A 27,561-nucleotide genomic window follows, 5' to 3' on the forward strand; every position below is an offset into this window, starting at 1 on the left:
AAAACCCTACCAGGGCAGCAAAAGGGTCTGATCCACAGGTGAGAGGGTCTGATCCTGGGAGGGCTCCTAGGAGATACACTCACCTGTGCATCACTGACCAGGACTTTGCCCCTCTTGTTAAGCTCCTTCATGATCTGCAGGATAGCCATCTTCACATCCACTTGCACCCGCTTCTGCACGTCTGTCACCTGACGAATCCTGAGTAGCCAGCCAGAGCCATATGGTGAGTGTCCCATACACCCACTGCTTTCCCCTGTGCTTTCTTCATGTCAGCCAGATAAGGTATCCATCCAGCTAAGGGGTTCTGGAATAGCACAAGCTTCCATATCCCATCCCTTAAACTGGATAGGGATGGACGTGCTCCCTGCCTTAGCAATAACTACACAAAGTGCTCCTCACAAGGAGTTTGGGCCCCCAACTGCTTTCTGGAAGGGGGCACCTTTCTGATTACCCCAACTGCTTCTTTCCCATTCTGACCATGCCTGCCAGTTAGGACCCCTTCTTTGGCTAATGGGGAATACAAGAAGCTAAAAGGAATCTGTTTGGCAATGCCAAGGTTTCTAACACTAACCACGTAGCATCAAGAATGACCAGAAGAGGCAGTCTTGCCCTGCCCCTTCATGCCCTTGGCAGTGCATGAGGAGAGATGGACTGCAGCCAAACAGTGCTTGCAGAGATACTCTGGCCCTAAGCACATGCATATTCCACAGCAGAGTGCACACAGGGTCCAGCACTAGAAGAAATCTCTTAATCCCCTCCCTCTCGCATGACTAGAAAGGACTTCCCTTCCCTGTGCATCTTTGGGGCTCAGCAACTTGGGCAGGGTCCCCCCCTCCCTGTGGTCAGGACACTCTGCAAGGCTACATACGAGGTGCGCACTTCCTTGGTGGATTTCTGCAGGTTGGCATGCTTGTCCCCGAGGCGCTTCACTAGAGCGGCCAACATCTTGCGCTGGTTCCTGACAGCATCCTCCAAGAACTGGTACCTGTAGGGATGGGAATGAACACGCTAGGAGTTGGCCAACCAGGGAACATTTGCAGGGGCTGTGACCTATGGAGCCCTCAAGAGCAACTGGCCAGGGATTACAACCATCTCCTATTCTGGTATGTACATTTTGGCTCACGTAAGTACATTATAGGAGGACTCAAAAGTCAGGGCCGCATTGGTTATTAATGTTGCAAAATGTGCACTCTTTTGGCCAGCCAAGTAAATTAAGCACTGTAAGCTAACAAAGGTATGCCTACATTAGGCAGCCAAAAGGGAAGAATACAGAAGGGGGGAGAGAACCTTTATCTTGAGTTAAACATCAAAGGTTTGCATAACTGCATGAGGAACAAAGGCAACCCACCATCTTCCGACAACCAGGAAGCAAGCAGGCACTCTGATGAAGAAAACAGGTGCTCCAGACAGCCTCTACTGCAGGGGTGGGCAATAATTTTTCCCTGGGGCCACTTCAAAATTTTTTGAAGAAGCCTCAACCACCCTAGAAGGGGCAGGGCTACCCCACTTCCAGACCATGATTGGTTTGGGGGTGGGGGAGCCCCTTTGCCCACCCCTTCCAACTAAGCACCCATGCCTGGAAGAGGCTAGGCATGCTTCCTCCCCCAGGGCAATCAGGGTCTGGGGGTGGGGGAGCGCAGGAAAGCTCCTCCTGCCCTGAGGGGAGCATGTGGCACTTTGAAGTGCAGCAGGCTCCTCGCAGGGCCAGGGCAGGGCAGGGCGAAGGTAGCTTCACAGCTCCCACACCCCCAGGCCCTGATAGGCCTGGGGAGCACCCGAAGCCTCCTCCACTCCCTCCCTGGACAGGAATATGTGGTGCTTTGAAGCACTGTGTGCTGCTCGCAGGGCCAGGGCAGGGTGAAGGAAGCTTCATGCAGCTACCGCGCCCCAGGCCCTGATAGGCCTGGGGGTGGGAGAATGCCCGAAGACTCCTTCCTTCCCTTCTACCCCCGCCCTGCAAGCAGCACACAGGGTTTCAAAGCACCATGTACTCCTGGCAGGGCAGGAGGCTTTAGGCACACCCCCGCCCCCAGGCCCTAATTAGCCTGGGGTCAGGTGAGCAGCAGGGCCTCCATAGGCCAGATCCAGCCACTTGGCAGGCCTGATCCAGCCCACGGAGGCCCTTTTACCCACCCCTGCTCTATTGAAACAATGCAGTTTGATGTCACAAAGGTGTGCTGAACTTTAGACAGCATGTTAGCCTCCTAAGCAAAGTCTCTCAAAAACATGTTAGGATTTTGTTGGGTGTGTAATCTTTTGCTTCCATTTCCTCACTCACTGTTGGCCTTACTGATAAGATTGTGTTTTCAATAAAAACCCCGCAGGGCTGCAGGACTACAAAAGGTGCAGATTCTGAGTTGACTGTCACAAACTAGACTATCCCTATAACAGAAAATGCAGGCTACCATGGCCCAGAGGAGATTGCTTGGGTGGCTGATAGGCAAGGCTGCTGGTAATGGAAATGAAGGCGAAGTGTAAAATGACTAAGTCTAGGCTACCCTGAGAACTAACACAGGGGCCAAAACACCCCCAAGAGGAGCTGGTCTAGCTGCCTCAAGCCCAACAGCAGCCAAGAAACATGACAAAGGAGAGCCATGCCATGCAGTAGAGAGGACGCACAGGCTAGCTGAAAGGTTTGCTGTGGCCTTACCACCTGGAAGAAAACATGGCACAGGCTGTCAGAGGGTTTCCATGTCTCCAGCATAGCAGTATTGGAGGCAGAGCCTGGCTCAGGCCAGCCACATAACTAGGAGCAGAGGTAGAGGGCAGTGCAGCCCTGCCCCAGACTGGGCAGGGGTGGAGTATCAAAGAGCATCCTAGTAGCCTATGGTAGAGTACAGCCAGCAAGTGTGCATGCTTACTGGTGATCCTTGTGGGCATTGAGCTGGCAGTCCCGGCAGGTCAGTGTGTCACAGGTATCGCAAAACAGCACCAAGGGTTCATGCTTGTGCACAGAGCAGTAGACAGTGCGCTCACCCTCCTTTGTCTTTGCTGGACCTAGAACAGAGTACAAGTGTTACCCTCCTCTTCTCACCAAGGTTCCATGAGGCACCCCAATTACATCAGCCAGCCAGAAGCCTAGAGTGGCCTGCAGGGCACCAGCATAGCTGCTGGGGAGGGAGCGACAGGGCTGGGACTGAAGGGTAATGGCAAAGCTGTTTGCTGGGGTTGGCCCAGGGAGACTGCACATCTGGATTAAGGGGCACTGGAAGAGCTGAAAAGGAAGCCTACTCAGCTGTCTGGCACAACATGCCCAACTACAGCCTATGTCCAGGTGTCTCCCTTGGCCACAGCACTGGAAGCCCAGTTGAGGGAATCTGGGATATGGGCAGCAGAGCTCACGCTACCAGGGAATGGATATTGCATGGGACCTGGTTAAAGCCCTCTCCCTTTGTCAGTGGCAGAATGGGGACAAGAGGCCCAGTTTTCTGCCCCTGGAACCATGTCCACATGAGGAAGTTGCAGGCTACCCACAGGAGAGTAGGGATGTTAAATATCAGTTAACTTGAATAGTTGAGTAACCTCATGAATTTGTATCAGTTAGTCAACTATTCCATAGTACCCAGTGGTGGGGCCAGCAGCCACTGTATCAGAAGCAGCAGCACAGGGTGCCAACTGGGAGCTGGTCCACAAGGGGAGCCAGTTTAAAAGCTGTCTCATTGTAGACCAGCTGCCTGTCACCCACTGCTGCGGCCTCTGATAAAGAGGCAGCGGAGTGGGATGGCAGCAGCCCCTAAGAGGGGTTCTGATCTCCTGGACCCAGTGCATGCCAGAACTAAGCCGGGCTGCGTACCCACCTGGCTCCTAATACACTTTAAATGCAGAGCTGCCACAGGGATAGGTTCTGGACCTGACATAAGCCTGAACTGAGCCAGGCTGCTGGCCAGCCTGCTAAAAAGTTAACTGGCAAGGGCTGGGGGAGGGAAAGGTGTGTAGTCTATAGCAGTGATTCTCAAACTTTTTGGGCTCCAGAGCCCTTTACATACAGGTATGCAGAGTCCCAGCGGTCCACTGATTGTGTGTGTTGTATCTATCGATGTTTCCAGTTTGTCAACCTCGTGGGGCCCCTGGAGATGTCTTGCGGAGCTCCGGGGCTCCGTGGAGCACAGTTTGAGAAACACTGGTCTATAGTATTAACCTATAAGCTTTTGCTTATCGGTTAACTGGTTAATCGACTACACTAGTACATCCCTATAGGGCAGAACTCCAACTAATTCAGTTAAGCAGTACACCCCCATATGGATGCTCTCATTCAGCTGACTGCACCACCAGAGGACAGACTGAGCTGAACAGAACATAGCAAACAATTTTGAACTGATTTAGTAAAATCAGTTTCAAACGGATTTAAAGCAAATCTCTCATGCATATGACACCAGAGCGTAGCACTCTGGGTGGGCAAGAAGTAGTGTCATGGAGTACAGGTTGAACCTCCCTGGTCTGGCACCCTCAGGACCAGTGTGGTCCTGAACAAGGGAATTTGCTGGACCAGGGGAGGTCAGGTGTCTGGGCTCTCCTGGGGCTCTCCTCCTGGCTGCTGCACTGGGAGAACTGGGAGGCCTGACCTCCAACCCACCAGCCTGGCTCTGCTGCTCCCAGCCCACTCCCAGGACTCTGCTCCATAAACTCTGTCCCCATCTTCTCCTGGAGTTCCCTGGCCCCACACAGCAGCTCTCTACCTGCAGGTCACTGTCTCTGCAGGCTGCCAGCAGCAAGACAGGCTCTGCTCCCAGCCACTCAACCCCTGCAGCAGGCTCTCTGGTCTAACAGCTTTTATGGTCCTGCAGGACCACAGATGCTACTGGACCAGGGAGGTTCAACCTGTATAACCAACTTCCACCTCCCACCTCTCTGTAAGGGGCATGCAGTACCAGGCTAACTCCAAACTTCCCTCCCAGGAATGGGGCACTGACCTGTGGCTCTGACAGTATGGTCCTTTGTGTACTTCACCCTCTGGTGGGCCTCTACACAGGTCTCACACAGTGGCTCTGAGCACTCCACACAATAGCTAGTAGCTGGGGCATTGTCATCACAACTGGTGCAGCACTGAGAGATAGAGGAAAGGTTAGTGCCAGGAACACACCTGCCCCACAACCTCTCCCCCCCTCCCCCCCCAGTGCTTCAAATGGTGAGAGGCAAGCCTGAGGCAAATGGCAAGGGCAGACCCGACGGCTAATTTTCAAGGATGGTTCCCAGTGTAGTTATGGTACTGCACAGAGCAGATGACTCTGGGAGCATGACCCTGGGGTCTTCCAACTCAGGTGTATCTTCCCTACCCAACTGTTCAACAGACAGTGATCAATCCAATGGGGGTTGATTTATCCTGTCTAGTATAAATTGACCACTAATTGCTCTCATGTCTATTCCAGTACTCCAGTGGGTCTAGCAGCATAGGTGAGCTGACAAGACAGTCAGCTGTCAACTTATCACAGTGAAGATACCATGGTGAGTAGATATAAATGTTGACTTCAGCTAGGTGCATAACTTAGATGGATGGCCTACGGTAGTGTAGAGTAGGCCTGAATGGAAGTAGGTGGATTACAGATGTGCTATAGTCTTAGAGCAAAGTAGACAATAAGTTAGTACAGGTTAGCTCCATACATCATTTATAGAGGTGCAGCTGTGCAGTGTAGTGTTTCTGGTGACGCTGCAAGCTGATGGGAGAGCACTTTCCAGTATACAATAGGCTGAGATAACACTATCTCAGTGTTTAGGTGGGTATAACTCACAGGAGATACTGGCATTGTAGCTCAGACATAGCTCAAAAGTGAGTATGAAAACAAGGGCTTTTATTCAAGCAGGCAGGCCTTGTTAATGGCAGAACTGAACATAATCTAACTGAAGCCATTTTGTGTCCAGCCACCATTAGTAGAAAACCAAATACTACATAGTTAGGAATAAATGACAGGATTTTGAGGGGCTAGGTCGAACAGCTGCATGTATACAATGCTGCTAATCAGAATGGGCAGATGGGATAGAGTTGAGAATGGAAGAAGTGTGACTGGCCACGGCTTGCTTCTGAGTGTCTGGCATACAAGTGTTATTGTTATGACTAGAAATGCATTGCTGATAAAGGATGAGCAATTTACTGAACCTAAGAGGATTGGTGGCCCATTGGGGTTACTATGGTGACAGACCCAGGAGTCACTGAGTTATGTGCTTTCAAAGGGGCCAGAGAAAGTGCAACTGCCTGCTCCAGGCAGGGCACACACAGGGTGCCCTGACATCTGATGAGACAGCCACTTAGAACTTGAGTGGCCAGGAGTGGCTGGAGCATGGTGCCAGGAAAGGAAGGGCCAAGTGCTCTGCACTGCTTCCTTTCAATATGAGAACCAAACTGGCCTATCGTCAGAAAGACTGCAAGCCACCCTCCACCACTAGCTAGGTTGCATGGCAAATTGGGAATGGCAGGGTGGGGAGAACTGTTCTGCAGAGGGGTCAATCAGAGCCAATGGAAGAAGGGGTAGGAAGATTGAATGCCTACCTGGTTGGCATCCTTGCTATCTGTGGCTGCCTCTGCCCCGCTGTCTCTCAAGAAGTAATTTTCCACGATATCCTTGAGGTAACACTGATGTTTACATACAGGGCAGTCCACAACTGCAAGGGAAGGGGAGAAGAAGAGAACATGTCACACACAGGAAGCAGCATCAGATTTGTAGCTAATATTTGGGGGCCAACCCCAGTGCAGTTAATCCTTCTCCTCAAGAGGCAGTAGTTACACTGGGAAGGGCTTTTCTCCTGTCAATGACACAACATCATCTACACTGGGAGTTTGGTTGGTATAATTGTCACTCACCACTGAAAATTCACCCGAGTGGCCTAGGTATTCTGACATTTGTACAGTAGATCAAGGCTAAGATACTGAAATGTATGGATCAGAACAAAGGTCCATCTAGCCCAGTATACTGTCTTCAACAGTGGCCAGTGCCAGGGTGCCTCAGAAGCAATGAGCAGAACAGGTAATCGGATGATCCATCCTCTCTTGCCCAGTACCAGCTTCTGGAACACAGAGGCTAGGGACACCATCCTGGCTAATAACCACACGACTCCATTAATTTATCTAAGGTTTTTTTTTAACCCTGTTAGTCCTGACCTTCACAATATCCTCTAACAGAGCTCTGCAGGTTGAAAGTATGTTATGTGAAGAAATGCTTCCTTTTGTTTTAAACTGCTGCTTATGTCATTTGGTGAACCCTAATACTTGTGTCTGAATGGCCACTGCAGGAATGAAAGAGATATGAGGGGTATTTCTGCATCATACACTGAAAAACTTCTACCCTATTATCATGCTAATAGGCTCTCATCCTTCCTTCCCACTAGTTAGGTTCCTCCAGTCTAAAAGTGTCATAATATTAAGGGTTCCTATATTCCAACAGCAGCAATAGGGGCTCTACACATCTTACAGTAGTACAATATGGAGATGGAGCCATTCCCCTCTGCCAAAAACAGTCTCCCAAATGTCGCATCAGAGGGCATAGCCTCTGTGCCTGAGCACAACGCAATGGATAAAGTACCAAAAAACTGCAGAATTTGCCCCCGGGGAGCAGAAAGACTGAGGAGTAGATATTAACATGGAAAGGTTGGAGTACTTGTGAGGAACTGAAGAGCAGATATTTTTGGTTCTGCCTGGGGTTTGAGATCATGGTGGAACATCAAAGTATCAAGGATTCAGTTCCAGTATTGAATTTGTAGCAGACAACCAGGCCCATCTTATTAAAGTCTAGCAGTGAACAGAAAGGTGACTACGTTACCAACCTGGGGAAAAGTCTTGCAGCTGTTACATTCTCACTGTTCTAAGCTGTGAGCCCAACCAATTTTGCTCATTTACAGTAAGGATGTGAATGGTTAACCAAGTTACTCGGTAAGCATCACCCTTACCGGCAGCTGGCAGCCCTAAGCGTGGAGTGTAGCAGAAACCATTGTGCCCCATCCTCCACTTGAGCTGCCAGCCACCTGCATGGGATCTGGTTTAACTGGTTAACTCATTAACCAGGAATTTACATCCCTAATTTATATTCCCCTGATTTACAGAGAATTAAATTCCACAGACCTTTATCCACCTTTTCTTATCTCTTCAAAAAGAATTCCAGTTATTAGTAGAACAGACATCTATTCAGGGCACACTACACATTTAGCATAGGGATGTTTAGGACTAGTCAACTATCTGTTAAGCACCTGCCTCACTCCCGCCTTGTTGATTCCCCCCCCCCCCCCCTTGCTGCCTGTATGAGATGGAGGCAGCAAATGGGAGGGAGCGGGGTACAGGCAGTCCCAGACTTACGCGGATCCGACTTATGTCGGATCCGCACTTATGAACGGGGCTTTCTCGCCCCGGAGCTCACAGGCAGCGGTCAGCCACCTCGACCTCCGGGGCGAGAAACGCTGCTCCTGGTGCCCCTGGTCTGCTGGGTACCGTCTCCAGCAGACCAGGGGCGTCGGGAGCAAAGCCGCAGCCCCCGGCGGGTTTGCTCGGGGTGCCCCTGGTCTGCTGGAGACGGTCCCCAGCAGACCAGGGGCACCGGGAGCAAAGCGGTCCCGCGCCAGAGCAAAGCCTCAGAGGCGAGACACCCTCCCCCCCCACCGCCGCTTTGCTCCTTGTGTCCCTGGTCTGTTGGGGGGGGGGGGCGCGCAGCTAGTGTGCCCTCCCCAGCAGACCAGGCTTTTGTGGTGGACCCTGGGGCAGAGCAGCTGGGGTGCTGCCGGTTGGTCCCGCAGCGCCGCTCTGGGCACTACTGGTCTGGTCAGTTTCAGCAGCGGCTGAATCAGGACTCCTGGGGCAGAGCAGCTGGGGTGCTGCTGGGTTGGTCCAGTAGCGCCGAGGAGCGGTGCCACTGGAGCAACCCAGCAGCACCCCAGCTGCTCTGCCCCAGACATCCCCAAGTCAGCCGTTGCTGAAACTGACCAGCGCTGACTACAGGAAGCCCAAGGCACAGTTGCTCTGCCCCGGGCTTCCTGGAATCAGCTGCTGATCAGTTTCAGCAGCAGCTGACTTCGGGTTCTTAAGTTGAATCTGTATGTAAGTCAGAACTGGCGGTCAGTTTCAGCAGCGGCTGAATCTGGACGCCAGTTCCGACTTACATACAGATTCAACTTAAGAACAAACCTACAGTCCCTATCTTGTACGTAACCCAGGGACTGCCTGTACTTCAAAGTGGCAGCACTGCACAGCTGTGCAGCGCTACCGCTTTGAACCCCAACGCGGTTGCCCCTTTAAAACACCACCTCTATGCGTTTCCAAGGGGCAGTTGTGGAGCCCAGGCCCTGAGCAGAGTATCATGGAGCCCCGCTGACCCAGGGCTGCATGGCCTTGAAATGCACAAGAGCCCCTGCTGGGGGCTCTTGTACATTTCAAATCAGGCACCCGCATGCAGCCCAAGAGTCAGTGGGACTTCCCACCAGCCCTGGGCTGTACGGAGTTCAGCATTCCTCCTTTGAAATGCCAATTAATCGCATTTTAACTTCCCCAGTTTAGCAAACTTCACCACAACATACATTTAATATATTCTGCATGTACAAAACAGGTTACAGCATAATTACTAGTTCAGTTTCCCCAATATGGTGCATGAATACACTGCATTATAGGCAATTCAGATGTGTAGAAGTACACCCATTTTTCCGAACTACAACAGTTTTCTACAGAAACCATCATCACAGCACCTGTAATGGCTCTGTAATACGTTAAGTGTTGACCTGCTTATTGGGATATTAATGGTATGAAGATATTTAACGTGGTGGGGATTATCAGGAAAAATAAGCAGGAACATGTTAGCCAAACCATACTCCCAGGATGACTTGCATGACTTCCTACAGAACAGCCAATAAAAAGTACGCTCTCTACAGGATTCCAACCTAAGCAGGCGCTTATAAACCCTTTTAGTTAGAAGATTCTACATCTTTCCGACAGGGCTGAAAAGCCATCTCACTGTCTCTTCAACATCTCCACCACACTGCAAGGGCCACCTGCCAGAGAACCCTCTGCCAAGGAGTATTGGAGAGCCATGCTTTTTGCATATTTAAGTGAGGCAGCTGCAAGATTCTAATCTCAGCCATTTCCACTGACTGCATTTCTATAGCAAGCCAAATGGCCCAGACAAGTTTCCATGGGAACAGGCAGACAGCCTAACATTCCTGAGCCTAGATCCACTAGGGGCCACTCAGCAAATAACCCCAACATGCTAGACAGCCAACCAAAGCATACCTCCATGAGCCCTGTGAAGCTCCATCAAGAGCGGAATTTACAGGTGAGCATTAGAACTAGGGATGTAAGCAACACCCACAACACCCCATGGCTTATTAAGTTTGCAGATGATACCAAACTGGGTGGGGTTGCAACTTCTTTGGAGGATAGGGACATAATTCAAAATGACCTTAGCAAATTAGAGAAATGGTCAGAGGTAAACAGGATGAGGTTTAATAAAGAGAAATGCAAAGTGCTCCACTTAGGAATGAACAATCCGTTCCATACATACAAGATGGGAAGAGACTGTCTAGGAAGGAGCATGGCGGAAAGGGATCTAGGGATCATAGTGGACCACAAGTTGAATATGAGTCAACAGTGTGATGCTGTTGCAAATAAAGCAAATATGATTCTAGGTTGTATCAACAGGTGTGTTGTAAGCAAAACTCGTGAAGTCATTCTGCCGCTCTACTCTGTACTAGTTAGGCCACAGCTGGAGTACTGTGTCCAGTTCTGGGCGCCACATTTCAAGAAAGATGTGGAGAAATTGGAAAGGGTACAGAGAAGAGCGACAAGAATGGATTAAAGGTCTAGAGAACATGACCTATGAAGCCAGGCTTCATGAACTGGGCTTATTTAGTTTGGAAAAAAGAAGATTAAGGGGGGACATGATAGCGGTTTTCAAATATCTAAAAGGGTGTCAAAAGGAGGAAAGAGAAAATTTGTTCTTCTTGGTTTCTGAGGACAGGACAAGAAGTAATGGGCTTAAAGTGCAGCAGGGGAGGTTTAGATTGGACATTAGGAAAAAATTCCTAACTGTCAGGGTGGTCAAATATTGGAATAAATTGCCAAGGGAGGTGGTGGAATCTCCCTCTGGAGATATTTAAGAACAGGTTAGATAGACATCTGTCAGGGATGGTGTAGACGGAGCTTGGTCCTGCCTTGAGGTCCCTTCCAGTCCTATTATTCTATGATTCTATGGCGGTGGAGGGGGGGAGGGGGAGGAGGGAGAGGAGTTCCCAACTGCTGCACCTCTGCCTTTGGGGCTCTTGCTACATTTCAAAAGGCAGAGGCACAGCTGGGATAGCAAGCACTCCACTTTCCCACCCCTAATCAATGGAAATTCCATTGACTGCCTGATTAGGTGATTAACTGTAATTTAACATCCCTAATTAGAACCTGTTAGCTAGTCAGAAGCAAGCATTAACATGCCTGAAGAGTGTAGGAGGTGTCAGTCTACACGCTTCAGCACACTGTAGGCTTAGCATACATCAAATGTGTCAGCCAACTGGAGTACCTCGTGTCCTACAATGGGAACTCCTCCACTAAGCAACACAACTTTCCCTCTAGGGGAGATAACAGGAAAGCACTGACAAAATTAATGAGTGACCAAAACCATCCAAAATCAGTTGCACATGCATTGCAACTGTTTTCCAGCCTGTGCACTATCCTGCTTGATTCTGTTGCCAGCCTGGTGGGGGTGGCAGAATTAGATATAGAAGGAACAGTATGTTTGCCACTATCCACTTAGTGTCTGGCATGAATACTATACCTTGGGAAATATCCATCCAGAACACTCCGTTCCTAATTTACAAGACAAACCCTTATGGCAGGGATACTCAACATGCGGCCCGCGGGCCACATGTGTCCCTCGGCACCTTTGTTTGCAGCTGGCGGTGCAGTTTGGGTTTACTATGCAGTTTAGGTGATGTGTTTTAGTAGTTAAAATTCCTGGACTGTTATGAAGCCAAAACAAAAAAGCTGTCAATATAGTAGTCTTCTGTTGATATGCATTTTAGTAGTTAAATTCCTGGGCTGTCATTGCTCATTAAGTGTATGTTTCACGAGGCATAAGGGAGCAGTCGACAAAGGCTTCCCCTGTCGACTGATCCGTGTCTGACTGCCGTGCTGTGCCGACAATCAGCACGGTGGCCATTTTTATTTTAATGAAGCCAGGAATATTTAAATTCCACCTTCATTGACTATGTTGGGTAGCCTATTTTATATGCCTCTGTCGGCAGAGTCATGTAGTCTAAACATACCCTAAAAGTGCTGTCATATGGGTGGAAATCAGGTAAACATTGCATTTTATTAATATCAGCAGAACTGACTTAAATGGGGGGCCTGGGCATTGTAGTCTTGCCTTAATTTTGTAGTAATGCCCGTCGCTGTGAAAGAAGCTATTGCATATATATTTGCATGTATATGCAACCACGCTTAAGTTGCAGCCCTCGACATGTGCTGTGGATATCAGTGGCCCCCGGGCTTCCAAAGTTGAGTAGCCCTGCCTTATGGGAAAGGATACCAGGATGAAGAGAGCCACCAATTAAAAAGACGATGAGAGGCAGAATGAGAATATTCATGTTGAAATCAGGTACTTCATAACACATATACAGCAAAGAATATATACTCCAGATACATGGGTTGTCGTTGGCCAAACCTTCTCATTTTATCTAGCTATCACAGTAGAAGGATAATTTTGGCCTACTACATCCAGGGTGTGATGGGCAACTTCCAGACCTGCACAGCTCAGCTGAACAAGTGATGCTATAACCATCCCATCATGAGCTCTAGGTCTGCTAGCCATGCAGACACTGCTCCAGAGAAACTCAAGTTTGCTGCTGGAAGGGGACCTTGCTTTAAGTTAGATCTCCATAACATAAGAACTAGGGGTCACCAAATGAAATGAACAGGTAGCAGGTTTAAAACAAAATTTTTCTTCACAAAATGCACCGTCAACCTGCGGAACTCCTTGCCAGAGGAGGTTGTGAAGATAAGTACTTTACCAGGGTTCAAGAAAGAACTAGATGTATTCATGGAGGTTACATCCATCAATAGCTATTAGCCAGGATGGGTAGGAATGGTGTCCCTAGCCTGTCAGAGGGTGAGAATGGGTGACACACTAGGGATGTTAAATTTTGATTGACTAATTGAATAGTCAATGCAATTTACATCAACTTTTCCAGCCATGGCCAACCCCCCCCCCCCCCCCACCCCCAAAAACAGCCCTCTCCTACTCCTACTCTTCACTTCCTGTGCTGACCTGGGCAGGGGTACCATCCTGCAAAGCTTTTTAAGAAGGAGAATTAAAAATGGCATCTGCCAGCGGGAGCCTGATGTGGCCAAAAAGCCTCTAAACCAGTGTTTCCCAATTGGTGCTCCGCGGAACCCTGGGGTTCCGTGAGGAGCCAGCACTCCCCTGCCCCCTCTGAAAGAGAGAAAGCCAGCTAGCCAACTTCTTAAAGAAACAGCACACTTGTTTCCCGTTTCTCCCTGGTGACACAGATGTGTAGTAAGGCGGGGGCAGAGGGGAACAGTTGCTCCCGGCTGTCATACTAGGGGGTGCTGGACACGGGTGACCCCACGTGACCCACAGTGGGGAGAGAAGCACTTCTTCCCAAAGGAGCTAACATGCGCTGCCTGAACAGCTGGGGCTGTGGCACCCAGCAACTTAGTTCTGTGGCCTTTCTGCGTGGTGAGGGAGAGGGGGTGTCAGGAGACCCAGGGCTGCGCAGCTCTAACTGTGCAGGCAGCACGATCTGCCCTGGGACTCCCCACACCCGCCTCTCCCCCCCCCCCCCTCCCCCCCCCCCCCCGGCAGGATGGCATCGCGAAAATGCGCGCCAGCTGTTTGGGGAGGGGAAGTGCAGTCACACACTTCCCGGAACCCAGAGGTGTTGCAGGATTGCCAGATACTGGTCCCAGCTGCCCTCCCCTGCCCCTGTCCAGCTCCCCCTCCCCCCATAAGTACCCTGTCCCCTGCCCCCACACCAGCACTGTCTCCAGCACCCAGCAGCACTGTGTCCCTGGCCTCAGCACCCTGCCACCTACCCCAGGACCCTGGTCCCAGCACCCTGCCACCCACCCCAGTGCCCAGCAGGACCATGTCCCTGACCCCAGCACCCAGACATCTGTGCTAGCATCCTACCACCCACCCTAGCACTGAGCAGCACCCTCTCCCAGCCCCAGCACCCCCTAGCACCCTCTCCCCTGCCCCCACCAGCACAGTTGGAACCACATTTGTGAGGCTTGGGGGTTTTGGAGCAGGTTTTTTTGCATCTCATTTGTGTGGCCCCAACTGACTTTTCTGTGGGTCAGTGACCCTTGACTCAAAACAGGTTCCCTGCCCCTCAAATAAAGACAATGCTAAAACCTTGAGTTTGACAGTATTTTATTTTAAAATGAAGCCTGGCCAACAAGCCCCCAAACACCACCTGACCCCAAATCTGAGCCTATCATACACTGGAACCCCATCCTGAACCTCTTACATCCCCAAACTCCTGAATCCCCACATCCTCAGTCTTCTGCCACAACACTCCTACATCATCCACACATCACAAATCTGTGTCCTGAGCCCATCATACTCACAACCTCTTTGCCCTGAGCCCCTCACATATCCAACCAAACTCCTGCACCCTCACATCCACAAGCCAGTGGCTTGCTCAGAACCCCAACCTTCCACCTGAGTCCAACACTCCTCAGCCTGGAGCCCCATCCCTGAGCCAGCATCCTCCTCTCCTGCATCCAAATTCCCTCCCAGAGCTTGCACTTCTCACCCATTCCCACACCCAAATCCCTCATTCCCACCCCAGAGCCCACAAACCTCCTGTCTCAACCCAGCGGGAGCATATAAAGGCTGGAGATAGCAAGTAATGGAGAGGAGGGGAACAGAGAGGAGGGGGACCTCGGGGAAGGAATGTGATTTTCATACACTGGTGGGTCCCCTCGCCCCTCTTTCTGCTTGACAAACTTAGGGGTTCCTTGAAATTCTGAAAAGCTGAAAAGGGTTCCCTAGCCAAATAAAATTGGGAAACACTGCTCTAAACACATTTTCTTAATTAAAGGAGTAGCCTTTTTTCTTCTTCTTCTTCTTCTTTTGCTCGACAACTTTGGCCCGGCTCTTCGCGCTGGATCCACTGATACCTTGGCTCTTTGTCCAGAATGGGTTGGCCACCCTGGACTATTTTATTAGTTGATAGGATGCTTCCACCTTTGAAGTAAAGCAACAGCCCTAGAGCTGCACTACACTTCAAAGGCAAAAGCACTGATGGGAGCATGGGGCCACTGAGGCAGCTGCCAGCTGGCCCTGTGCTCCACATGGCATTTCAAAGCAGCAGCACCGCGGGGAGCCTGGAGTCAGCTGGGGGCAGCGCTGCTGCTTTGAAATGACATGGGGACCCCAGTGTTAGGCTCCACACAGCATTTCAAAGAGGCAGCACTGCACAGAGCCCAGGGTCAGCGCGAGTCCCCTGCTGATCCTGGGCTCCAAGCAGTGCTGCTGCTTTGAAGCAACCCCTCATTTCCCCCCCCACCACCCTCTTTCTGATAGAGGCAAGAGGGGGAAGTGACTACTCATTCACATCCTTAAGATACTCAAGGAAGTACTTGATTCCCTCTTCTGTTCACTCCCTCTAGGGCATCTGGCATTAGCCACTGCCAGAAGACAGGATACTGGACTAGGTGGACCTTTGGTCTGACCCCGTATGGCCGTTAGAGTAAAAATGTGTGAAGGAGTTAAAAGCTAAATCATCTTCCCCCACACCACGGACCTGAAGTTCCCGTTTCAAAGCCTTCTGAATTAAGTATTAAAGTAGAGCTGAAAGTCTATACATAAGACTGACACGTTTGTCAGCATTCCATTTCCAAGTCTAGGACCTGCCAGTGGTGGTAACATTCCCAACTCTCAAACACAGCATTCAACTTTTAGATCATTTGACGTTTCCATGATTTTAGTTTTCCTTTTTCATGTATGTCAGAACCAATGAAAGTTTTATTTCCTGCTCACATGAGCAGCTGCCCCATCGTTGAGTATTCTCAGAACAAAGCTAACTCATTAGCTTGCTAAAGATCACAATAAGTAGAATTAAACAATTTAAAAACAATCCTCAAACATGTACAATCCTACAGGAAGGCATTTAGGCACTAACCAAGTTTAATGCATTGTTGTAGCCATGTGGATCCTATGAGGTAGGGCGGAGAACTTTTATTGGACTAACTTTTGTTGGTGAGAAGTTTTGGAGCTTACTGAAAAGCTCTGTGTAAGGTTGCCTCTCACCAACAGAAGCTGGTCCAATAAAAAGTTTAGAGACCCAAGGTGAGTGAAAACCAGTCAGCTGCCAGTACCACAACTGCAAGGCTACTGACAACTAGGGATGTTAAATTTAGATTAATTGAATAGTCAATGGGATTTCCATCGACTATTCGATTTGTCTATAAGCGCCTTTGAACTGTAGCAGAAGCCCTGCAGAAGTGGTGTGAGCAAAGACTGCTTCAGTCCCCACTCATGCCATTTCCCACTGTGCCTCTACCTCCCCACAGCACTATGCCAAGTTCACTTTGTTACAGCATTAAATAGGTGTGAACTCTTAAGTATTTGCACGAAACTAGTTTTCCATTAGGAAAGAAAGACCACCATGAAGGCAGGAAGCCCCAGTATCATTGGTGCCATAGAAATGAGTGCGGTTTCCTCTGCAAGGGGAAGGATTTTAACTGTTTTAAGGAGCATTTCCTGCATCAGGTCCAAAGGCAGATGCCAAGATCCAGACAAAAAGGGCCCCAACCATTTGCTTGTTTAAGGGTACTACTTCCAGAGTACAATAGGGCTGACAAGTAGGTGATCAAGATAACTAGAAGCATGCCTCAACTCTAACTCCTAAGGTAGGCCCCTAGATCTGGCTGAGATAGCCTAGGGTGGGCTCGGTATAGCCAGCACCTCAGTAAGGGTCACCTCCTTGCCCTTGGGTCCATGGGATAGGATAGGAAATAAGAGTAGGGAGAAGCACTGTGAATCAAAGATTGGGAGACAGGGTGCACTGTCAGGGGCTCACTGGAAGTCCCCCACTCAGAGTATCTTCTACCATTAGGATCCAGACCAGCAGCTACTTTGCCAGCTTTCTCTAGTCTGCTGACTTACCTCCACTGCCAACTCCCCTACAGTGCTCCACTTTCACCTCCTCTCCATGTTGGCACCAATTTGCCAACAGCCTACACCTGTTCACCTGCATCTGTGGCCATGTCTTCACTGCCATAGAAGTGTGATTACAGCAGTATAATTAATTTCCATTAGCTCTCTCACTATTATCCTACTGGAGTCAACTCTTTGGGGCAGGGACCTTGTTCTGGATCTGTACAACACCCAGCATGCCTTGGACTCCTATGTGCTACTAATAAAACTGCAAGATACAGACAGGGGCATTAGGCACTGCAGAGATGCCTCTCCTCTAATAGACTAACTCAGCTACCCCTCCGAAGCCTAACAGGAAAAACAGCACGACTGCCTGCCACACAGCTTCTCAGTGCAAAGGGAATGTGCTTACAGGCAGACAAAGTCAGGACAGTATGGGAGCACATGGCCTGCAGCACCCAGCCAACCACCATGTAAGACATGCTCAGCACTTTAGGGAGGAGTTACTCTGGACTTCCCAGCCATTGAAAGTACAAGGCCATGACAGACACTGCTCACATCTCCATCCCAGGAAGCAGTGGTAGCCAGCCCAGCTTCCCCTTCCTTCCACATGCACACACTACAGACTTGCAAGGAACAAGCACAGCAACCAAATAAAGTAGTATTTACAATAGCCTAGATAGTCTCCCCAAAAATATTTTTGGAAGGGAGGAGCCAGACAGGCTACCTTACTGGGAAAGTGGGATTGGGAATTCAACACTCCTTAAATTACCTACTTTGGAATTACTGTAGACAGGGAGAGTTTACCACAGGGAGGATATGTGGAATGGCCAGTTTCCAGCTGAATGGAAAGCTTCCTGCCTGCAGAATGGTGCTCAGCCTCAACAGTTGAGTTACATGAATGAAGCAGGCCAGCTGCCCACGCTAACTGATGGCCAGCCTGGTGAGCTAACACATTTGAGTGCCCGCTGGACTTGCAAGTCTCCTAGAGGAATGGAGAAGCTAGGTAGGACTACAGTAATTCCTCATTTAACACTATAGATGCGTTTCTGAAAATGTTCGTGCTAAGCGAAAACATGCTATGCGGGGTCAATTTTCCCATTAAAAATAATGGAAAAAGATGGTGGTGGTTGCATTTCAGGTGGTGGTGGCAAAGTCAATTTTCTGTTGGTGCTGGGTCGTCAACATCAACATTAGATATCTAGCAACACAAGTTACTGCATTTTATATAAACACAAATATAAACACATGAGTGAGTGGAGGAGCACTGTGACCACGTGTATTCATCCGCTCATACATATTACCACTGTTTTCACCAATTTATAACACCGCGTGAAGTAGTCCCCCACCTGATTATTTTTGTGTTATTTCGGGGACGGTCGTGTTATTCGAAAGTTCCCTAAACAAAAAATCGTGCGATTGCAAAAACACATTAAGCAGGAATGTGTTAAACAAGTAATTACTGTACTAGAGAATGATGCCTTCACATTTATGGCTCTACCAGAATTCTAGATTGAGACAGAAGAATGGATGTTTTCCATGGACAAGGGGGATGGGGGAGAAAGTTTTATGCTAGCACTTAAATAGCAATTACCCTCTGAGCTTTCTCCTCCCCACCCCTGCTTTTCCCTCCCTACACTATCAGTACCCCTGGGGACAGCTGCCAAAAATATACAAATCACAGGATACATTCAGCTACATGTGTCCAGATGACTGGACTTCTCTCCAAAAGACCTGTCCCTCCTAAAGCTCCCTCAGAAGAGGATGCTGTTCAATAGCATAGCAGCCTGGCATTAGGCTTAGCTATTTCAGCTCCCTGCATAGTGTCTGAATGCCAGACTCTGCCTGTATCAGAGTCCCTCCCTCGCACTGAAGGAGGGTCTTAAGTCCCTCCCTCGCACTTAAGAGGTCTTAAGTCAAAGCAGCAAATGGGAAAAAAGTGGCTTGAAATGTACTTGTGCCCCCCCTTTCCCCCGGCATTAAGCCAGGGGTCTCAAACCCCTAGCCCACAGGTCATCTACAGCCCAAGCACTTCCCGAATCAGTCATGAAAAATATTTTGAGGAAGCTATTTAATGAGACCCACAGCTGCCAGCCCAAAGGCAGCACGCCCTGGACCCCCATATACTAGGGATGTGAGATAGTGTGTAACTGAATCATGTAACCACACAAAATATTGGTAACAACTATTCGACAGTCCATAGGGGTGGGAGCCAGTGTGCTCCCAGCCCCACTCCCAGGTAGCCCCCGCCACCTTGCACTGCTGTCTCTGATGGGATGGGATGGCAGGCAGGAGCCAGTGGTGTGGCAGCAGCCCCTGTCCGCAGGGGACCCGAGCTCCCCATGGAGAGGCTGCTCCGTGGCAGCTGCCCCTGTCCAAGGTGAGCCCACGGCCCACCACCACCAGAGGCTGCTTCGTGGCAGCCTTCCCCCCTCCCACCACTGATTCTGTAAGAGGCAGCAATGGGGAGCAAGCAGGTCCATGGAGCCAGCATGCGTAGAGAGCCAGCCAGATAAGCAAGTTGACTAGTCCTTCACATCCCTAAATTCTAAAAGGTGGCTTCATCTTTCTAGGGGGGCAGCCCCAATTATCAATGCTTGGGATCAAATCATGAAAGTGGGCATAACTGATATCTAGTCAGTTTCACAAAGTTAGTTAATAGTTTCACATCTTATTGCCAGCTCTGCAATATGCACACCCCTCCCAGAGGCCATTGGGACATGCTAGCATCCACGTGGAGTTACCAGTCTGAAGTTGCTCTAACCCTATTGTGGCCCCCAGCTGGTTTTAAACTGTCTAGGGGTAGCAGGCAGGGGGTGGGAGGGCTGTGGGGGAGGAATTCACAGAAAGTCCCCCTCCTCCAGTCCTGCTAAAGGGTGCCCACTGGCCTGCTAGGAGGATTTTAGGACTGGCCCTAAAGTAAGAGTTTGAGACCCTTGCCTTAAGTCCTGTGTACAATCAGCGTGGCATCAGTTTGACAGTGATTGTATTAAACAATTTACTCACACCAGCACAAAGCATGGTATAGACACTTAATCCAATTTCAACCAGGATTGTACTGAGTTAGTTCAAGTAGATCCTGAAGCTAAGTCAATATAAAGTATTTCAAATCAGATTAGGAGTGCCTACAGTGTTTTGCACCAGTTAACCAGTTAACTGTGAATTAAGAGAAGGCCTTTAGGCCAACCTTATATTTACTCCAAGAATACAAATGCCAAAACTGAACACAAGGGAACAATCACAAAAGCCAGCCCAAACCTGCTGAAGGAACTGGGTGCGCAGGTGCTAGTCTATGCATTCAGCAGATCTTTAGTACACAGAGCACCCTAAAACCTCCTGCTTCTCAGCAAGAATTCAATACATCCAAATTCTTCCAGTTTCAACACCACAAAACCATTTCCATCCCTATAATTCAGCAGATGAGCACCCACTCCAACCTGAAAGGACAGACATTAAACTAGGCTGAAAAACCCATGGAGCATTTAGCTTCCAAAACAGAGTATGGCCCAAAGCACTGGTGTAACTACACTGGAACAAGCCCCTATCCTGCAAAAGTGCAGCACCAGTGCAATTCAGGGTGGATAAAAATAGATTTAAAAAATAAAATCAATTTTTATTTCATTTGGATTATTTTAAAATCAATAAAATTCTAAATTTCTCATTTAAAAATAGTTATAATTAAATTTAAACACAAACATGCTATACATACACTTAATCTCAAAAATGAATTAATGGCTTGGGTCTGTCTAACCTATTAGCTCATGCTTCTTGAAAGTTACGGTTCCAATTTCTATTTCTCAGCAGACTAAAAATAACATGTGCAAAGAGACACCGGTTGGATAAGTTTGTTCTTGTTTCGTGCTTATGTGGTGGTGGACCTCAGCCAAGCACGGCAGGAGTTAGTTGATACATTGTCTTAAGACAGAAGACAATAGATTCCCTATTTTACTTCAGCATAACTAAGATTTGCCAAGAGAACCAGTTCTATACTTATTTTCTCAAGAAACAGAAGTGAGTTCAGAGAGACTTATTCCAAAATTAAGGGCACGCTAAGCATTCAGACTTAGCTTTGGTAACTTGATTTAAATCAATTGGGGGAATTTAAATCACTTGGGTTTAAATAAATCTACCCTGGTACACTTAGTGACTCAAGTCATGGTAAATTGCATGGGTGCAAGCCTTTTACATTGATGCACTATGCCTACATAAAGGCTTTTCATTAGTGCAGCTACAATAGTACAAAAATAAACCTAGTGCAAATAAGTAGCAGCAGAAACCCATCAACCATACCAATCCCTCTCACTGCACAGACCACTAGAATAGCCACACATGCACAAGTCTTCCATTTGGTTGCCTAAAATTGAAAAGGAATACCTTACTTGCAAACTGATTTATACAGATTAATCCACAACTACAGATATTAGTGCCTCTCAGTCACAAGGTCACTGGACTTAACTGGCAACTCACCTTACTCTCATCCAGCAGCTAAAGCAGCCACCAGCTAGCTGTCGACTTCATCAGCTATCCTCAGGGAGACTAAGGATAACTAGGGATGTTCCAGAGTAGTTGACTGGAATATGGACTACTCGCTTGGGGAAACAGGAGCTGGTGCTAGAGGGAGCCAGCTTAAAAGTGGGTTCCCTCCACAGTGCTGCCCTGCCCCTCCCCCCCCCCCCCCCACTGCTTCTATCAAAGGCAGAAAGGGGAATAGGAGACTGCTGCAAAGCTTAGCCTTGTGGGCAGAGCCTTGAGAGGTGCTGACTGGATCACGGTGGCCACATTTGGGTCCGGCACTGTGGCCGGGCACCCTGCCTCAGTCTCTCATGGAGTGACGGACTCCAACATAGGGACATCAGCCCTGCTGGGAATCCAGGACAGAGCTCCTGGGCACATATCCTTTTTTTGCATTTCCAGCCTGATTTGCCCACCGCAGGTTGAAGCGCTCTGGCTTAGAAACTTTTCTTTTTATAGTAAAATCACTCCAAGAAATGCACAACCTGAAGCTTCAAGCTAAAGACCTAACACACTGGTATACGATTTTTTTTAAATAAGAAACATTAAAAATGGCAACACTGTTAAAATTATGAAGCCAGAACAAAAAAGTTGTGAATATAATGGTCTTCTGTTGATATGTATTTTAGTAGTTAAATTCCTGGACTGTCTTTTGAGCAGTAATCAGGTAAATACTGCATTTTATTCATATCAGCAGAACTGACTTAAGTGTTGTGTAGTCTTGCCTTAATCTTTGTATTCATGCCCTTCATGCAACCACATTTTAAGTTGTGGTCCTCAGCATGTGCTGTAACATTGTGCCCCCCCCCCCCAGGGATTCCAAAGTTGAGTAGCTCTGCCCTAAGTAATCCAAGCAGAAACAGTGTCCATGCTACATCAATGGAGAAGGAGAAGACTTAGGATGTGCTGCAGTTCTTTGAAGCATATATTTCACTGATTTAACCAATGTATGTTCATAAAATAGTAATACCTGATGATTTTGCTGTGATTACACAAATACTTCCAATCATGTTACTTAATACATACTACTACGGTAAATGAAACAATTCACCCTTCTGTGGCTTCTTGTATAATGCTGATTGCTAATTTAGCGCCTGAACCACTGAGGTCTGATTATCAACCTAGCATAATTTAACCATCTCAAATAGATGCAAAGGTAGTAAACACCCCTTTGACGGTCAATTCTATACTACAGACTTATATTACGTTGCTTAGTGGTGTGAAAATCTACATCTGAGTGACTGTTATACCCAGGGCTTGACAAACCACTGTTTCTACTCGCCCATGGCGAGTTAGATTTCCAGCTGGTCGCTCCATGCATCCCCTTCGCCGGCGCTGCACGCATGCTTAGTGTCAGTCTGGCACATGCACGGTGTGGGGTTGGCGAGTAGCTCTCACCGCAGTTTGTCGAGCCCTGGTTATACCAACCTCAACCCCCTGTATAGACAGTAACATGTCAATAGGAGCTCCTCCCATTAACATATCCACCTCTCGGAGAGGTGAATTAGCTACACCAGTGGTCACCTACCAGTAGATCAGGATCTACTGGTAGATCTTGGAGCCTTTAACAGGTGATCTTGACAGGTTTGGCCAGAAGGCTATCAAGTGCAGGCACTTCACCTGCCCCTCTCAGCATTGCTGTGCTGCTCCTGCTCTCTGCCTTGGAGCTGCCACCCCCTCAAGCCCTGAGAGCCTCTTGCTTGCTGTGCAGGGCACAGGTTTTAATTTTTCTAATGCAATAAAAAAATCTACCATATGACATTGATGAGATATTCCAAGTTTAGAAAAACAAGCACAAATCAGTTTGAGACAAAAGTCAAAACAGTTCAGCTAGGTGTCAACAAAATTAAATGCATATCACCTGCATATTCTTTGTCAGAAAAAAGGATGAGCCAAAAAACAAAATCTATATTTTGGCAAAGCAGCAGATCATCCCCACAGATTTACTGTCCCCTAAACCTCAGTAGGAAATAATTTTCACAGAAAAAGAATAAGTAAACAGATACCCCAAACAATCTCTCCCTCCATCTCAACTCACAGCATTGAAGGACAAAAAACACCACTGAACTAAGGAAGGATTCTAGAAGAAAGGAAATCTGCTAGTAAGTCTGCTAAAACATGTGGTAAAAGACTTCTTTAATTTGCAAAAGAAAACCAGCCAAAAAGACACAAAAGAGGATAAACTATAAGTATTCCACTGAGTAGCATCCAGATAAAACAGAGTATTGGCATGTAAACATGCATTGGATAATGATTCTGAAGAACAGGGGTGAGGAACCTTTTTTGGGTCAGGGGCCACTGACCCAGAAAAAAAATCATTTGGGTGCCACTCACAAATGAGAAGCAATATTAATAATAACCCACATTGACATGGCCCCCAATTGAGGAGAAAGACACTCCACGTTCTCCTCACACCCCAGAGTACAGTGGGACCCATGCTAGTAGACTGTGTACTCCAGCTCCACAGAAGGGGAAGTGGGGGGGAGTAGAGCACCAGCATGGGCTCCCCAATGCTGGGGACAGCCCAGAGCCTTATGGGCCAAATCCATGCAAGTCGGGAGCTGCATCTGGCTCTGGGGCCTGAAGTTCCCCACCTCTGCTGTAGAAGAATCTGATCTGCAGAAGTACAGCCCCCAAATACTTTAGAAATGCCACTTCAAGGCTACATTTTCAAAAGCAACTAGCTGATTGATGCTTGAGAGACTCCTTTGGATGCTTAAAAAGGTCTTACTCAACCACCTGCCCTTTCCTCTGGAAACCAGACAATGAGATTTCAAAACATCCAAAGCAGTATTTGGCTTCTGAAAACCTAGGCCTTAGGCACTACAGCTGTGTAAGCTAATCTATGATCAAAAAATGGGGTATCTAAGACCAAGGCTTCATTTACACACAAGAGTGGTGCTACATTAGCTAGTTCATGGACATGGGACTTGAATCTATTTACATACAATGTTATGCCAGGCTGGTTACTGGGACACTTTCTGAATTACTACATTAGTTTAACTCAACAGGAGTCTTCCTGGAAAAAAACAAGCAGGAAAGAAATGCTCAATCCACCTCTCAGCCATAGAGAGGAAGCCATGTTAGTCTGATCTTGCTAAAACAAAAGGAAAAACTATGTAGCACTTGAAAGACTAACAAGATGGTTTAATAGGTGATGAGCTTTCGTGGGACAGACCCACTTCCTCAGATCATATTCTGGAAGAGAACTGGTATGACCATATATACCAAAGGAATACAATGAAAAAAGTGAACACATTATTGTTCACAAATGCTTAAGAGTTCTTACAAGAACAATGCCAGAGCAATCAGCTTTGATGATTCTGCCTCCAACTAGCCTGCAAAACTGGTTTTAGAAAGGTCCACCACTTTAGTGACTCCTGGTATACTACATTAAAACAAAAGAAACTGGTAACCAGAAATAAGTATGACATACAAAGTGTTTGCTCATATTTTGGGACAGACCGAACACCTAGATCAGTGGTCTCCAGCCTTTTAAGGTATGAGATCACTTTTTGAATTTAAGTGCAATCCAGGATCTACCTCAAACCCAAACACCCTTGCCCCACCTCCTTTGTGACCCTTCTCCAAGGCCCCGCCTCTGCTCACTGCATCCCTTCTTCCTCCCCCATCCTTCCCCCTTTCATCAGGGAGGGGCAGAGGGTTGGGGTACAGGAGGGGGTTCAGGCTCTGTAAGGGAGTTTGAGTTCAGGGGGCACAGGGTTAGAGAAGGGGCTTGGGGCGCAGGAGAGGTACATGACTAGGACAGGGATTCAGGATACAGGCTCCAGCTGAATACTGCTTACCACAGGTGGCTCCTCTGTGGTGGTTCAGTGGGGCTATGGAAGGCTTGCCCCTGCACCACTCTCAAAAGCAGCCTACAAACTCCCTCTGTTTGTGGAGATAGAATGCAGGATGGGAGAAGGAAACAGCTCCAAGGCAAAGGGCAGGAGATGTGCAGCAGCGGGGAGAGGGGGCAGTTGAAGTGTTGCACTTGACAGCCTCTTGGCCAAACCAGTCAAGATCATCTGTCAGAGGCTCCAAGATCTACTGGTAGATCCCGATCTACTGGGTGGTGACCACTGACCTAGATGATAGACAAGGTAGGTGAAGTACTCTTACTGGACCAGCTTCTGTTGAGACAAACTTCTGAGTTTACACAGAATACAAACTCAAACACTTTTGTCACTAAGAGAAGCTAATCAAATTAAAAGGTATTCTCACCTACCTTTTCTCCAATATACAGCAACCAATGTAATTAGAACAATGCTGTGTGAACACAAACAAACTAGACTAGCTGACAACAATAAAACAACAGAATCCTAATAAGGGTAAGAATGACACACAGGTAATTGAAGACTGGGTCCCAATCCTAGAGTAGAGAACTGCAAAATTCCATCCGGAAGTAAGTAACCTGAAGTGGGTATGGTAGTAGGGAAAGACTGTCAACCCCAGATTAAGTATGAGCTGGACAGTGGAAAACAGAATTCACTGATAACTGGTGTGAAAAGAAAGAGAAATAGGTCTACTGCTGTGACACAAAGGCCATGTCTACACTGGAAAGACTAGGCGACAAAAGTACTGTTGACATGCAACGGTCGCCAAAACAAACTTTTTCCTGCCACCCTTTGTCAACATATCATGGCCACATTGTTAGCTTCCCCCATGAACAAAGATCAAAGCAATGTGGATATGCATCCCACAGTGCTTGGAGTCGCCTTCTGTCATTAAGCCCGGTGGGACTTTTGGCATGTTTTTCACATTCCCATTAGCCACCTGTTTGCTTCGGAGGCATTCCGGGGCTTACTGTTTCCTTTTGTGCACTTGAGCAGTCTTTGCTTGTGAACTCCATCTGCTGACACAAATCATGGATCCCAGACTTCTCTCCCATGTTGTGTTAGGTGTCCTTAGGACATTGCAGCACAGCTACTTTTGCACTTAATAGTAGAGGAAGAAGACTCTGATGCAAAAAACATGAGTGACAAGGACAGCAACGAAGCGGCACTGCATTGTGCTATCATAGAGCAGATGTGCACAGGAGCATGTCTTTTGTCACCAAGAGAAGCTGGGGGGGTCAGTGTCTGTAGATGAGGGCCAGCACATGGAGCCATTGCTGTACATGCCAGCTGCTTTCAGAAGTGGCACAGGGCCAAGGCAGAAGTAACCAGCACTGAGCGATAGGACAGCTCTGTCATGTGGATGTGGATTGCAGATCAGTGGCCACAAAACTTTCACATACATATAGGAATGTTCCTGGAACCATGTGCTGAACTGGCCCCTGAACTGCAGCGCAAGACCACAAGAACAAGAGATGATCGCTTGGTACGGAAGCATGTTGCAATTGCTTTGTGGAATATGTCAACTATCAGTTGCTACCATTCAGTCGCAGATCAATTTGGAAGTCTGTCGGGGCAGCACTTCTGCAAGTGTGCAGGGCAATAAATCGCATTTTGCTCCATAGGACTGACTCTGGGAAGCGTGGATGATTGTAGCTGGCTTTTCTGAAGTGGACTTTCTAAACTCCGGCAGGGCAATCAATGTGTCTCATTCCCATCATACCCCACCCCACCTTGCCTCAGAGTACAATAATCCAAACAGGTACTTCTCAGCTTGACAAAGCCCTGGCTGGGTTGATTTAATTGGGACTGGTCCTACCTTGGGCAGGGGCTGACCTTGATGACCTCCTGAGGTCTCTTCCAGCTCTAGAAGTATGCATCTGACGAAGTGGGTCTTTGCCCACGAAAGCTTATGCTCCAACACTTCGGTTAGTCTATAAGGTGCCACAGCACTCTGGACTCCTCGCCACTTTTCCAGCTCTAGGATTCTCTGTGGCACTTCAAGTGCTTGTGGATCACCATGGGCATTTCACAGACAAATGCAGAATGGTCTGGAAAGTTGCACAATGCACACACCTTTTCTTTCCAGACCAGAAAACAGGAAGTGAGAGATGTAGAAATGCCCAGGATGATCC

The 27,561-nt window shown here is 48.2% G+C and overlaps 1 protein-coding gene across 1 annotated transcript in view; it reads right to left on the minus strand.

Annotated features, from left to right (window-relative positions):
* The window catches only part of TRIM28 (tripartite motif containing 28), a 56,930-nt gene that overhangs the window by 19,194 nt on the left and 10,175 nt on the right, over positions 1 to 27,561 (minus strand). The window contains exons 2-6 of the mRNA XM_075915529.2: positions 6,482 to 6,594; positions 4,911 to 5,043; positions 2,862 to 2,997; positions 869 to 985; positions 84 to 198 (exon numbers count right to left, since the gene is read on the minus strand). Coding sequence (XP_075771644.2) covers positions 84 to 198; positions 869 to 985; positions 2,862 to 2,997; positions 4,911 to 5,043; positions 6,482 to 6,594 — 614 coding nt within the window. The remainder of the gene's footprint in view (positions 1 to 83; positions 199 to 868; positions 986 to 2,861; positions 2,998 to 4,910; positions 5,044 to 6,481; positions 6,595 to 27,561) is intronic.

The sequence above is a fragment of the Pelodiscus sinensis genome, chromosome 18 (genome assembly GCF_052426305.1).
Source record: "Pelodiscus sinensis isolate ZL-2025 chromosome 18, ASM5242630v1, whole genome shotgun sequence".
In the NCBI taxonomy this organism is placed as follows: Eukaryota; Metazoa; Chordata; order Testudines; family Trionychidae; genus Pelodiscus; species Pelodiscus sinensis.